This window comes from Apis dorsata, unplaced genomic scaffold (genome assembly GCF_000469605.1).
Source record: "Apis dorsata unplaced genomic scaffold, Apis dorsata 1.3 scaffold_348, whole genome shotgun sequence".
Classification (NCBI taxonomy): Eukaryota; Metazoa; Arthropoda; class Insecta; order Hymenoptera; family Apidae; genus Apis; species Apis dorsata.
In genome coordinates, this window is record NW_006263615.1 from 398,424 (window position 1) to 412,821 (window position 14,398).

The 14,398-nt window shown below is 34.7% G+C and overlaps 1 protein-coding gene and 2 long non-coding RNA genes across 4 annotated transcripts in view; 2 read left to right on the top strand and 1 right to left on the bottom strand.

Moving 5' to 3' along the window:
* Nucleotides 1-3,831, bottom strand: part of LOC102670631 (protein lozenge-like) — a 23,406-nt gene extending 19,575 nt beyond the window's left edge. The window contains 2 exon segments of the mRNA XM_031511769.1: nt 2,269-2,499; nt 2,886-3,831. Of these exon segments, the coding sequence (XP_031367629.1) occupies nt 2,269-2,499; nt 2,886-3,141 (487 nt within the window). The 5' untranslated portion in view covers nt 3,142-3,831.
* LOC116185959 lies at nt 3,523-8,785 on the top strand. Of its 2 annotated transcripts, none has more exons than XR_004150857.1 (4): nt 3,523-3,658; nt 3,751-4,651; nt 5,118-5,296; nt 5,371-5,773. It is a non-coding gene; the product is annotated as an uncharacterized LOC116185959 (long non-coding RNA). The 2 variants fall into 2 exon arrangements; XR_004150856.1 differs by lacking the exon at nt 3,523-3,658 and adding an exon at nt 8,771-8,785 and having other exon boundaries at nt 3,980-4,651; nt 5,371-6,025.
* A 5,268-nt stretch (nt 8,786-14,053) lies between these two features.
* Nucleotides 14,054-14,398, top strand: part of LOC116185961 — a 24,185-nt gene continuing 23,840 nt past the window's right edge. Inside the window, exon 1 of the long non-coding RNA XR_004150859.1 lies at nt 14,054-14,064. This is a non-coding gene — a long non-coding RNA (uncharacterized LOC116185961). The remainder of the gene's footprint in view (nt 14,065-14,398) is intronic.

Genomic DNA, 14,398 nt, shown 5'->3' on the forward strand with positions numbered 1-14,398 from the left:
GGAACGGGGACGAAGGTCCCGATCCCGAGTCTCGCAACAGGATGTCTCTGCAATTGTCAAATAATTACTATCGGTGGTAATTTCACCCGTGTCGATATAGACTGCGGTATATTACTAATTATAGGCACGGGCCTGCCTCGGTCCCGACGATCACGGAACGCCCCCCTTCCCCGTCCCTCTCTCTCTCTCTCTCTCTCTCTCTTCCTCACCCTTTGATCCGCCACCACCGTCCCATCTCCCTTTTCCTTTTACCTCCAGTTTACCATCGCCGATCCATCTTCACGGAAGGTGATAATTGTAAACATCTTTCCTCTCGTACTTCAATCCTCCTTGTGCCAGCCCAATCTTATCCCGCTTCCTTCCGAACTTCTTTCATTCTTTCATTTTCGTTTTCATTCCATTCCGAGTTACTTTTCTTTTTTTTTTTCTCTCTTTTTTCGCAACAAAACGAGAACTCTCCGCTCTCTGCTCGTCTCTCTCTATTGACACGCTTTGAAGGAGAGGGAAGGAGAAGCCATGGGGGGAGAGGGAGATTCCAAGTTTCGAATTTTCCACCGAATTTCTTGGACGAATCGGCAATATCGAGGGGAATCGAAGCGGTGCGGTAGGATTCAATCAAATTAATAAGTCGCGGAAACAAAATCTCGATGATAGGAGGATAGGTCGACTGGCCGGTCGCGGCTGGTACGAGGGTGGTTTGGTCAATCGTCGAAATTGAGTATTACGGATTATCGAGGAGAGATAGTGAAACAGGGAAAAAAAAAAAAAAACAAAAAAAAACAGGAAAAAAAAAAAAAAAAAAAAAAACAGGAAAAACAAAAAAAAAAAAAAACAAAAAAAAACAGGAAAAACAAAAAAAAAAAAATACCAAAAACTGGACAAAGGGATCGAAGGATTTCGGCGAGGGACGTGTCCCTTTCGCTAATTGATTTCGGGGATAGCGTATCCGGTGTCAGGAGGTGGATGGAACCTCGCTGACCCTGCACTTCATGATGAAATGGAATGAAACATAGATGATGCTATCGACGGACGTGCAGTTCCAACGCGAGCAGTCCGGCTCGTTAATTCATAAATGCATCGTACGATGCGTGGGGTGCAAAATGCATTTGTAGGACCGGATGGGTTCACCTGGCGGCCCGTAGATAATCGTAGCTGATCGACGTGCCGCACGCAAATCTACGACTTAATCGGCGCAAAAACGAATTATTTAAAAAGCTGTCGGTCGATCGATTCGTTTGGAAATCATTTATTAAAAGCCCCGGTTGATACGTGTAACTTTGTTCGCGGCCAGCGCGATTTAATTTCTGTATTCAAGCTTAATCTATACCTTTTAAAGCAGTTTAACGATTGCGGTTTCGCCAAGTGTGAATTAACTAATAACGCGCAAATAACGTAAAACAAGATATTTACGCTCGCTAATTAAAACGCGGCCCTCGCCGCCTCGCCTTTCTTTACACTCGTTTCCGGATGGATTGGATTTTTATATTCTTCTTTATTTTTCCTTTTTTCTTTTTTTTTTTTTTTTTTTTTCTTTTCGAGAAAAAACGCGAACATCGAACGGATTCGCTTGATTTTCGAGACTTAGCCCCTTCCTCTCCGGCCGACGAACGATGATTTCTGATTAACGGCCAGTTGTTTCGGATGCTAGGTCGGGGCTACCGGCGGACATCGAGTAATGACTCTGGGGGCGGCGGGATGCGAGGGAACTCGCGGATGCGGAGGGTTTAAAAGCGAGAGACGAGTCAAGCGGGGTTGAGGCCAGTTGATGACGATGATGATTACAATAACCGTGCTTTTAGGGGGTTCGAAATCACGGTACGTGCCTCTCTTGTACAGATAATTTACTGGCTGCTTTTTCAACGACTTACAAAGCGACATGCCACTGACGATGACACTCGAAACCTCAAAACTAACTATCTCTATTGGCTCGTTTAATGGCTTGTCTCGAGCTTTGATCATCGAATTGAATATCTTCGGATTGAAATCCGATTCTAATAACTTTTAAAATAGATATAATACTTTGTTACAAAATGTTTATGTTTAACTTTAACTTTTTGTGTCGCCGTTGTGTAACAATGTAACAGCATAAAGCAAAATTAATCAAATATATATGTTTTGCCTATTTTGTAATTTGTTTATTTTAGAATGAGGAAAAGAAGAAGGAAATAGTATGCCTTTGATACCCAGTAATAAATAATTATTATTGGGTATCAAAGTAAAACGAGTAATAATTTTAATAATAAACGAATAATTATTTTAAACACTTACCCCTACCACTTCTTCCGACGAACCTTAAATCGTTGAATTTGGCGACTTGGTTCTTCATCAACGTGGTGGAATTCCTTAGTTCGGCGCAACAGTTTTCATCATTACCCGCTCGTACTGTCACCAATGTTCCATCGACGACTTCGCCCAGAGCGACAACTTTGAACGCAACTGGAAGCGTTTTGTTGGATCTCCAATGTGTTGGCAATTGACTGCAGAGAAAATATGGTGATCCTGTAAAAATATAAAAACGTTCAACGTTTTTGTTGAGAGAATAGAAATAGAGATATACGACTAATGATGTATAGATACCTAACCTTACTTTTTTAACCTACTTTTTTTATACTTGTTCAAAAATTAATATCGTAACTATATTCTTATCACAAACTATGACAAATGTTTATCACTTTTCTTCTCTACGAAAAATCTACGAAAAGCGATACTTGAAAACTTTTTAAAAATGTTATCGTTCTTTCTTAATTCGCGTGATGAATTCGCGTTGCGACGAAATTTCCATTCTATACGCCGCTTTCCCGCTCGCTCGAATTGAAAATGACGTCAAACGTTTCGACCAATCAACGATACCTTTTTTCGGTAGCCATATTAGAAGGAATACGAACCTGTTCGAACTAATTCACCAGGATGTTCAGCTTGTGCCTCGCCGACGAGTCTTTCGGTCCACCAAAGCTCGCCGACGGCGGCACCCTCGCTCATTTCGCCACCACCTCCCCCGGCGTCGGCGTCGTCGGCCTGCTGGTACCTGGTGTTTACCCCCTGAAGAGGCGCCAGTGAGGGGCCGCACGGACCGGCGCCTTCGTGGGATCCAACGGTGGCGTAATTCTCCCCGCAACCCACGGAACCCACCGGTAGATGCATCCCATCGGCCAGTTGCCGCCCCTCGTCGCCCAAGCACGTACCCTCCGGACAAGACGTCGTGATTTCACTTGCCTTCTCGATCTGTGCACTCCACGGACTTTCCTCTGCTATAGCTGCTACCAGCAACTTCTTCTCCAACAACTGCTTCTCCGCTTCTGGTTCACACGACGGATGTCCAGGATACTTACCAACACGTTCATCCTATCTTCTTAAGCATGTAGAGTATGGTCAGTGTCGTCGAATTCCATGACGAATATATTCTCTATTAGCTTCCCGCCACCGCCATGACGATATTATCCAATATTATCCAATATTGACGTCCAATCAGAAACTATTCTTCTCTTCTATTGCACTTTTAGTCCGCGAGATGTCACTGTGATCTTTAGATCGATGCACGATCTATTAATTTATTCTGAATTTAATCACTTGTCGAAGATGTAAACACGTTTTGGCAGTTGGAAACTCCTACAGGTTGTCGAATAACAGCGTCAATACTTCGGATTTTCTAGCACGACAGGTTAGAAAATAAACTTTCACTTTATTCGCGATTCGAGATTCGATACCGTGTAGAAACACGATCGAATATTTGCTTGTATCGATTAAACACAGGATATCGAAGTAGAGGTAAAAAATGGAAATGAGAAATATCTATAGGAACGTCAGTCGCGGTCGACGGTGCGCGACGTAATGCCGGCGGCGCGGCTTCAGCCGCGTGTTCCGCGCAAGCGGCCCGGGGCACCCTAAGCCTTGCCATTCCGACGCTCCCCACCCCCGACATCGTCCTCCCGCCGCGCTTCGACAGTCCCATATCCCCACTGTCAGATCGCCCGCCCTCCGATCGTGTGGACTCGTTTTGTGACCAGTGTCCGTGTTTTCATATTTCTCGGCTTATTTGTACAAGTTATTTTGATAGAAAAAATGCGTGGCTAATTTTCAACGAATTTCTAAGCAACGTCCAAATACTTGGAACTTGGATTATATCATACGATTAAACTGAATGTTACATGATTTACTTCGTCGATATATTTGGTTTGTCATGTTTTTTTCTTAATTGAATAGAGACACGCAAATTAAGGTTAACTAAAAGGTTAAGTAGCGCCACGCCCGGTAGAAAATATTACGATCTCGATCGATTGGACGTTCGATAATCGCTAGCTATGATTGCGATTCTAGAAGTGAGCATAAGAGACAATGGCGTCGTTTCCAGTCACATGTTTCGTAGTTTATTGTAGTCGAAATTATAATTTATTTTAATTTGTGCGTGTACACGAATCTAATAGATTTAAGAACAGAGTGATATTAAATATATACGATTTGTAATTAGTTTCAAAAACAATTATCTAATTCAATTTTTAAAGAAAAGTTCAATAATATGATACTAGATTAATCGCAAAGTGATTCGTTGTTTCAACTTTTGATGTAAAAATAAGAATAATTTTATCGACATAGTAGAAGAAAAAGTTTCATTGAAGGCCATTCGTACAACGTGAAAGGTAGGTAAATGCAATATGTTTCATTGCTACACTGAATTTACGGGAATTCCTATGTGTCATCATAGTTACTGGCTATAATTGTATCTATTTGTAAATCTATTACCATATTCAAGCAGTTAATTTTATATTCGATCATAACCTGATTCAACCAATTACTATTAATATATTTTAAACGTGTGTATAAATAAAATAACAGTATGATATTCGATGTTCGAACTAATTCATAGCAATTAGTCATAACCTAATCTTTTTGTTAGTTATAACACCGATAAGGAAAAAATAAGTAGTATCGTCGAAATTTCCTATGTTATCATATTATTTTCAAAAACAAGTCAATCTTTCAACACTTGCGATATCGTAATCGTATTGTTGTTGGAATCTTTTATCCTTTTTTGAAATAATGATTACTTAAATATACCGATAATCGAAGATTGCGATTCCTACATGTAATATGAAAATAATATTTATGTATATTTTCAGAAGTCCTGGCAATACAGGAACATAATCAAGCAAATCTATCTCAAATCGTTTTTCTTTTTTTTTTTGCAGTGGTCATATTTAATGCTTATACTAATGTTTCAAATAATGTTTGAATTGAAGTATTCGAAAAATTCGAATGAAAATGAAAAAAAAAAAGTAACGAAGTGTTTCAATTTTTGAAGGTAAATAGATAATAGAAAAATAGATGGACTATTGAGATACAACTTATAGGGATTAAAAAGGATAATTTTTTCAGGTTAGCAAGATCCAAGTGATAATCCAGTACTTCAGCAAGGCGTAACAAGTGTCTGTGTGACGTCACGCGGCTTTCTGGAGGCGGAGCCTGTGATTGGGGGAGCAAGTGGGGGTGGGCTCTCCCGTATCGTGGATCGTTTGCCCCACCCTCGGGATTTTGTTCCTTCGTACCACCGCTACTTTCAACCTCCTCCTTTTCTCTCCCTCGATCTCTTTTCCTCTCTTTTGAAGTTTGTTCGGTGACCCCCCACCAACCTGTACTCCACCAGGTAGGAAGCTGTTACCTGTGATAGCCATTGCAAAATGCAATCCAGGTGGAACTTATAGAACTGTATATTTGATATATTTTTCTGTAAACTGGCGCCAGACTGTTAATAAAGGTGCAAGGTTTTCTTTGAGCGAAACTCGATCTAATTTTATTGCTTAATGATATCATATAATGATCCTTTACAACTTTCCTTATTAAAACTTACTTCTTTCAATTTCCAGTTAGAAGAAATCCAGAAAAAATTCCTCAAAAAATCTCAATTCCTCAAGAAGCCATTCATCATTTGAAATTATTGAGAAAATCTTCGATACCCAACAAAATCCATCGATATTCCTTAATTTGTATCTTCGTTGGAAAGATAAGAATTTGGTGGCGAATAGTTCAGATGGTAAGGATTTTCTCAGAATATGTAATACATGAAAAAACAGTATAAGGTGCTTTAAAGGTCTCCACCAACATGTTCCCGCAACGCTACCGTTTATTGCACTGTGGTCTGCTAAAGTGCAATCGAGGAAGCAAAATGCGGTTTCACTCGTTCGTGCGGAGCTCGCAAGAATGTAATTAACCTCTCGGAAGTGGCACGGTGCTTTGACCCGTGGCCGATTTTACCTGCGTTTTCTTATCTCTCTGTCTTTAAAAGCGAGAAGCGCGGTCGAGGGACACCTCGTCGATCGGTTTTGTCGGTTCACACCGATCTACCGCAAAAATCGGGCTGCGTGTCGTGTCGTGAAACCGCAATTACTTACGCGAAAGACACCGGTCAGATCTATCGCAGTTGTCACGTGTGTTGCATATAATTACGATGTAATTTCGATTGTTTCTCGTATTTGACTGTTTTAATTTCCAATTTATCTCTTCAATTTGATTGATTTGTTTCTTATAATAGAAAATTCTATTTATATAATCGTGTAATAATCTTATAGATATAAGGGGGCATATTTTATTAGCAATCGCATCGATTTTTTTAAAGAGAGTAGAATTTTATTAATTAAAATACATTTATTTTCCGAGTATTATAAGATTACAAATCTTGAAACGAGGTGAGCGAGATAACAGATTAACGATAGAGGGAAAAACAGAAACATTTTTTTTTACGCTTTTTATCAGGATGACGATATCGCTCGGAAACGAGTGACTTCCAGCGCCACCGGAAGGGCTTCGTAAGACATGCTTATCGATAGTTTGATTCTCAGAAAAAGTGTCTCGTTATAGAAAGGACTTTCCTTTAATAGCATCCTGTTTTTGGTAATCGACAATAATGCGATACGTTCAACCTCGTTAATCATCTTTAGTTTAGAGATCACGTTCCTTTAAGCCTAAAAATTATATTCAGAAATATTTTGTAAAAAGTACTTATATAATTATGAAAATATTAGAATATTTTTTTCAAATTCACAAATATCTTGATAACTAATGTATCTTGATGTAATGTTAAATTTTAACTTTAAATTTTTGAAAATATTGGATGAAACTTTATCAATATTTTGCGAGGATCTTTTTATTATAAGGGTCAGAGTGAAATTTTATTTCAAAGTAGGGGTCGTACAACCAGATGTAAATTAATCTGCCTTTCGCGCAAAAGCCGAGCTAATGAACTATAAATAAGGGAGAAATACTTACGGCAAGTGGACAGCCACACTTACTGACCCTTCGTAATTAAAATCCCGCCCTAAATCAGGACTAGGGACACGATTAGATGACCTCTCTTCCTCTGTTCTGTAAAATCCAAATCTGGGATCCTTAGCTCCTTCAACCCTTCGTTCTTATATTCGCGTATCGTTTGAGTACCAGACAATATATATTTTGCTCAATAATATATATTTTATTTTTAATTAGAAGTTTAATTAGAAATGCGTATTATCGCAATCATTCAAATTTATCCTCAATTGAAGGAAATAAAACTTTAATAGTTTTTATCGTTCTCGCAAATCGATAGAAACGCTTTTGATAATACATAAAGTTTAAAATTGTTTTTTGATTCGCTACGATAATTGTTTCATGATACTAGTATTTCCATTAGATGAAACAAGCAAAAGTGGTGGACTTTCGTGACTATGCGAAACAATCTATGCCGTTTCCGTCGATGCAATTTCGCTTCCGTTAATCCAATTGCAAAGCGTGCAGCTAATAATACTCGCTGGGGTGGCCACGCGATTATAGAAAGGGGATGCAGTCAAGGAACATAACAAGCATATGAAAAAGGGTCGATTTAGAAGGCAAATGACTGTACGATTATCATTATCATAATATTTTTAATTTGGCAAACAGCTGTTCTTTTTTATAGTTATCATAGTATGCGTGTAAGTTATATATATATTGTGCTTTGAATAAAATTCGAAGAAAAATATGAGAAAAACAAAGTATATAAATATGGTATTAATATTACAATTTTTAAATTATTTGTATAATTTTAAATTTCGTTGTGATCGTTTACATTCCCTTTAATACGTATAATTAGTTTAAATCCGTGATTTAATAGGTCGAAGTAAGGTAGAAATTAACTATACGGGACAGGAAATAACGCAAAGGGAAGTGATAATTATAGGTATGACAAGCCGAAATCTCGACTTCTGCTATATGAAACGAATGAAGGTACAACACATACATGTACCATTATCTTCCACCCTTGCACCCCTTTTAGCTGCCCATACTTTCCACGACCACCGGCGTAGATATGTACGTCCACCCTTGTATAGTCCGTTAATAAGCTTAATAAACCCCCTGTGCGACTACCTCTCTCTAGTGTCCACAGTATTCTAGATTCCGAGGATACAGGGATGGCTCTTGATTCTCAGTCTTCGATAAATTATATTTGGTATTTCGACCATCCGTTTTATCTAATATCTTTAGAGAAAGTATATTTGAAATAGTTTTTAAAGATTTTTGAATCCAATTTTCTTCTAAATTTTCAATACGTTTTAATAAAATAACATATAATAATATAAATATATTTCGCACAATATATATAAAAATTTGTTGATTTTTTATTTATACGTACTTTTATTTTATTTTTTGTAAAAATAGAAAATAGAATGTATTTTCGCATCTTCAAATATCAAAACAAAAATAAATCAAATAATTTAATAAAAATAGAGCAAGTACATTAGATTGAAATATAATAATTTGATTATAGAGGACAATAAATTATGGAACTATATTATTAGAAATTTATCGTTACCTCCCTGCACTTACTAAACGGGAGTAAAAGCCCGATGTGGTCCAGCTTTGAGGAGGACATCAAAAGGATAACAATACAGATGTGAGACATACCCTTCCTATTCTGTTCTCATACGCTTTATGTTGGGGAAAACGAGCTTTAAAGCACCAGCTTTATCACTCGTTCCAACGGGAAAGCGTAAATTAAAAACATCCGAACAGAACATTAAATGAATTTGGTCTAATTTGGAAATGGATCGTATACGCATTAAGTACAATCAGTAACTAGATTCCAACTCCATAACAGGATTTCGTTATGCATAAAGAAAAAGTTAGTAATATATGAAATATATTTTTTTTATTATCTTTTGGAATATACATATCCTTTAGAAAGTTTTAAATAGCATTTTAATAATATTTAAAATAATATTTAAAATAGAAATTAATTATCTAATTCTTTGTTAGATTATTATTAATATTAAGTTTTAGCTTAAATAAATTAAATAAAGTTTTAATTAGAACTTGAATTAATAAGATAAGAATAATGTTAAATGTTTTTTTTTTTTATCATTTATATCGATAACAAGAAGAAATTTAACTTTTACATATTATAAATTTTTAGAAATTTAATTTATCATTATCAGTAATAATTAATAAATAAAATTAGTTGAAATCATTCTACACGATTATTTTGAAAATATTTCTTAAAATATTTTTATTGCTTATATAATATATATATATATATTTATACATAGTTTATACATATTTTATCGTGTAAAAATCAAAACATTAAATATTTTTTATGGTCTTCTGATAAAAATATTTATATTTCATTGATTAAATGAGAAAAATTTTTATAATAAATAATATTTTAATTTTCTACACGATTTTGAATTTAGCGGGAATATTGTATTACTCCAACCAAACAGAACTCCATACGGGCGCCACGCATCACTCTGCCGATAGAATTCGTGGCGATAAGACGTGTCGCTCCGCGAAACGAAAACAATTTCAACTGCGTAATATGTTTCTACTACGTTCCTGTTACCGTTTATAGGTATTATTATTCTTATTTAAGTTTATTTAATTATTTATTAAGGATTATTATAACAAAATTTAATAGTTTTATTATTATTTATTTGTTAGTTTGTTGTTAGTTGTCTAATTTGATTTTTAGGGTTATCAATGATTTGTATTATGAACTTTTCAAACAAAATTTGACTTTAATTATTATTTTATTTTGTTATAATTGATTATAGTTTTATATATTCAAAGTTTTCAAATTTGTGGTTTTCTTTTATACAAATTATTGATTGCTTATAACTATATTTGAAGAAAAAGGATGCCAATTTAAAATATGGACGCCATGATGAATAATAAATCAATGATGAATCAATTGAAATAATCAATTTTGGTTTTCGTGAACACAGGATAATTTTTAATTTCCATTAAAATATAAAAATATACATACATATATACATATATATGTATGATTTTTTTTTAGACTACTAATAATAATTATATCAATTATATATTTAATATATAATTAATAATTATAATTTATATTAATTATATTAATTATAATTTATATAATTTATATTAAAATAAAATATATAATATAATTATATATTTAATATATAATTGATATACATAAATTTAAAGTAATTTATATGACTGATATTTAATAATAATTATTCTAAAAATGTAATATTTAAATAAGAAATTGGTTAGTTTTCTTCTATGTTTTGGTCAAAAATTGCTTATAGAACATAATCTTGTTGTCAACTTGTTTTGTTTTCATAAACATATTTCGACGCAATTGCGGTGTAATGTTTTTCTATCCCACTCCACTACTCTACTAATATATTTCACTTTCAAAGAATTGTTGTGACCGCGTGCAAAACGGTTGATAGATTCAGTGTTTACTACGTAACAGTAATAATATAACTACGTAATTTTTTAGAACATAATAGCTTTGAAAAATATGAAGAAAATTTAATCGCATTAGTTATATATAAAATTAGAATCAATAATTGTTCAATGATTGTAACGGATGCATCGATAGTCTTTTATTTTATTTTATTTTATTTTTTATTAATAGTTATTTTTGATACACGTTAAAATTAGTGCATCGAGAAAATGATTATCAATTATTCAAAGATTCAATTATTAAATAATTATCTTTTTTTCATTTAAATATTTATATCAAGATTCCAATTTTTTTATAATTCTTTTATTTTATTAGAATTTCAATTTTTATTAATATTGTATTGCACATATGATATTTTATCTTTCATTATTTCAATATTTTTAAATAATTTTTTTTATTTTTAAATAAATTGTGTTTTTAATTATGATGTTGTATGTTTTGTTGCAGATATTTTTCAACCTTCAATGATTCACTCGATGATTTCTCGATGTACATTGCAGTATCAATGGCAATATTTTTCGCATCTAATGGTGAGTCCCATGTATTTTTATTTCTCCTGTCAATCATGTCGTTATAGAAAAGATCCGAATCGACACGAATGATTGCTTTCATATATAAAATTTTATACAAACACATACAATAATTGGTGATATTTATTACCATGAATTTTTTTTTTTGTATTTATTAAAAAAGAATAAGTTTTCTTATTTTTCATATTGCGTTTTAATATTCGTAATTATATATAATGGCAAATCATTTTTTTATTATGTTCATTTTAGTTTGTAATATTTTTCGATTTATATATGTGGTTTATCATTACAATTTTGGTTGGTTTATCATTACAATTTTGTATGTGTTTCGATTGATTAATTACATGTTCAATTAAAATAAAATAATTTCGGTTCTTTATTAATCGTGAAAAATTAATTGAATTAATGTCGCGTTCCAATTAATGTTGCAGAATTATAAAATATCGCGTTTCTTTTTTATTATAAATTGTTATAATTGACATATTTAAAAGTTTAAAATATAATATTTCGAATTAAATTTATTAAAAATCGAAATAGCAAAAATTAATAAATAAATTATCGCGCGATATACAACAAATCATAAAATAAAGTATTTATATTTATTTAAAAAATAATTTACTTACTAAAAAAATTATATCGTTCGTAGATAACATCGTGTTATCATGTAATTCTAATTTTTACATGATAAAACATACCGATATATACGAATAAAACACGCATATTTTAAATATTCGAAAATATTCATATTAATTTGTATAAAATATAAAATTCTTGCACGATTTTAATTTATTGGGAATCGAATACGCGTAGTTTGGAAACGTATAAACGATAAGGTGAACAATTCGAATCAAAACTGTTTTTTCCCCATTTGGTAAGCGTAGCTTGATGGGTAAAGTTATATCGGCTGTATCTAACGGGTAAGAAAATGAATATTTTTATTTGAAATATTGAAATTTCAATATTTCGTCAGTAATTTATTAATTTTTTAACATATTAATTTTATAAATTGATATATAATTTTATAATTCATTAAATTTTCAATTTTATATGAAATTTTAATTTCACTCCCCATTGATATAGTAGGTAACTGAAACTTGAACGTTGCCTTACCGGTAGAAAGCGGATCCAAATAGGTAGTTTCCGTTTTGCCCTAAGATATCACTAGGGTCTTCATCCGGCAGTTTAAACGCATAAAAATTATCGTTATGCACATTTTTAAATTTCTCTCTCAAAGTTCAAAATTTTCAAACTTTTATTCATAACAGATCGTCAATTTTTATTTCGTCGTTGAAAATAATTTAAAATTCACTGCAATCTCCGGATCGATCGTAATATTTGCAATAAAAATTTCACTTGCATAAAAATATTTTTCCAATCGTCTATCCAATCGTCAATCTCACGATCATCATCGTATCAAGAGATATATGAAGATAAAAAAGGAAATAAAAAGAAATAAAAAAACAAGAACTTTTTTTTTTATTTTTCTTTCAATGTAACCCTTAGTTGTTCCGAACAGTAATAATAGATTTGCTGGAGGATACACCTACTCCAACTATCGAGCACAGTTTTTCCTTTCTCTCGAGACGCGCACACTAAATCGCCGGATCTCCTCCCTGTCCTCCCTCTGTTTCCCCCGCCGGGGGCATAAGCCACATTATACGATATCCGAGAAAATCGAGAGCACATCCTGGCCAAGGAATGCGCCGCTGAGCCCCGGGGCTAACAATGGGGGCCAGGTTTTGCGCCATTATGTCGCTGGGGGATCGCATTACCGGCCGATACGATCGCGCGCTTTCAGCAGCTTTCAGATCCTATCTTTGGATATCTTTTTCCCTCCCGGTGAACGCAGCCTGGCCGGAACCACTGAATTTCGCAACGGTCTTGAAATCGAGGGTAATTACGCAGATTTACCCTCTTCGCTCCTTTTTTTCCACAACTTCTTTTCAAAACTTCCTTCTCCTCTCTCTCCGCTCTCGTTCATTCTTCTTTCAATCTTTCCCCCTCCCTTCCCAGACACGCGTATCGGCAACGATCGTCGGGCTATATCAGGGGTAGGCTTGTAAATTAAAGACGAGTTGAACGTGGAATTTGCTCGAGGATAGGAAAAATAAAAGATCGTTTTTTTTTTTTTTTTGTGCGTTCTTAAGAACAAATTCTCGACGATTAATTTCAACGTTAAACTTTTCTCCAAACCGATCTCTTCCCTCCTCTCATGTAGATACGAATTCGAATTCGCTTCGAATTATTCCCTATTAAAGTATCGGACTTCTTTTAGTCAGATTGTCAAATTACTGTGAAGTCGGTTTTAAATGCGCCTCTGTGTATTTTGCCGGTAGGGAAACGACATTATTGGGCGATACGATCGCGCGCGCTTTTAGCAGCTTTCAGATTTTATCGGTGTTATGCATGAATAGTCGATTTTTTTCGGCTCGCGAAACCATAGAGCAATTGGTTCGCAACCAGAGCGAAATACCGGAGAGCATGCCGATCGGTCAGCCCGTCTGTGTTTCCTCTGTTTTCCACCGTTTCAATATCGACACGGCCTCCCACCTTCTCGCTCGTTCCGCGCTCGATCTCGCTCTGATCTTTCCAAGGATTCGATAATCGCGCTGCAACGAAAAGGGGATTTTTTTTTCTCTCTCTCTCCCTCTCTCACCGTGGAGCAAATTTTTCGATCATTCTTCTTCGATCGCTTGACACGTATTATTCAAACGATCTCGCTTTCTTTTCTTCCTTCCTTCCTTTTTTTCGAATCCTTCTATTTTCTTTTTAACGATCATAAGTACTTCTCCCCTTCGAAGGAGAAAGAAGGTTAAAAAATTTTTGCCGCTTACTTTTTACCTCATCACTCCGATAATCCTCGAAGATTTGTCCGCAATTTTGGTCCGTTCCTGGACACAAAGCATCGATAATGGGTCGGTCGGGGAACAGGGTTTCCAGCAAGAAATCGCGGCATCACGGTTCATTATGACGCTTTTTGCGATCGATCCTTTTCGGTCGTGAGTTTTTCCACGACTTTTTCCGCGAGTTTTTCCCGATGGTGACGCGCGTGCGTACGCGCGCGCCGGAAATCCCAAAGGTCTACTTGGTGCGAGCGGTGGAGAAACGGAGAGGAAGGAAAAAAAAAAAAAAAAAAAAAAAAAAA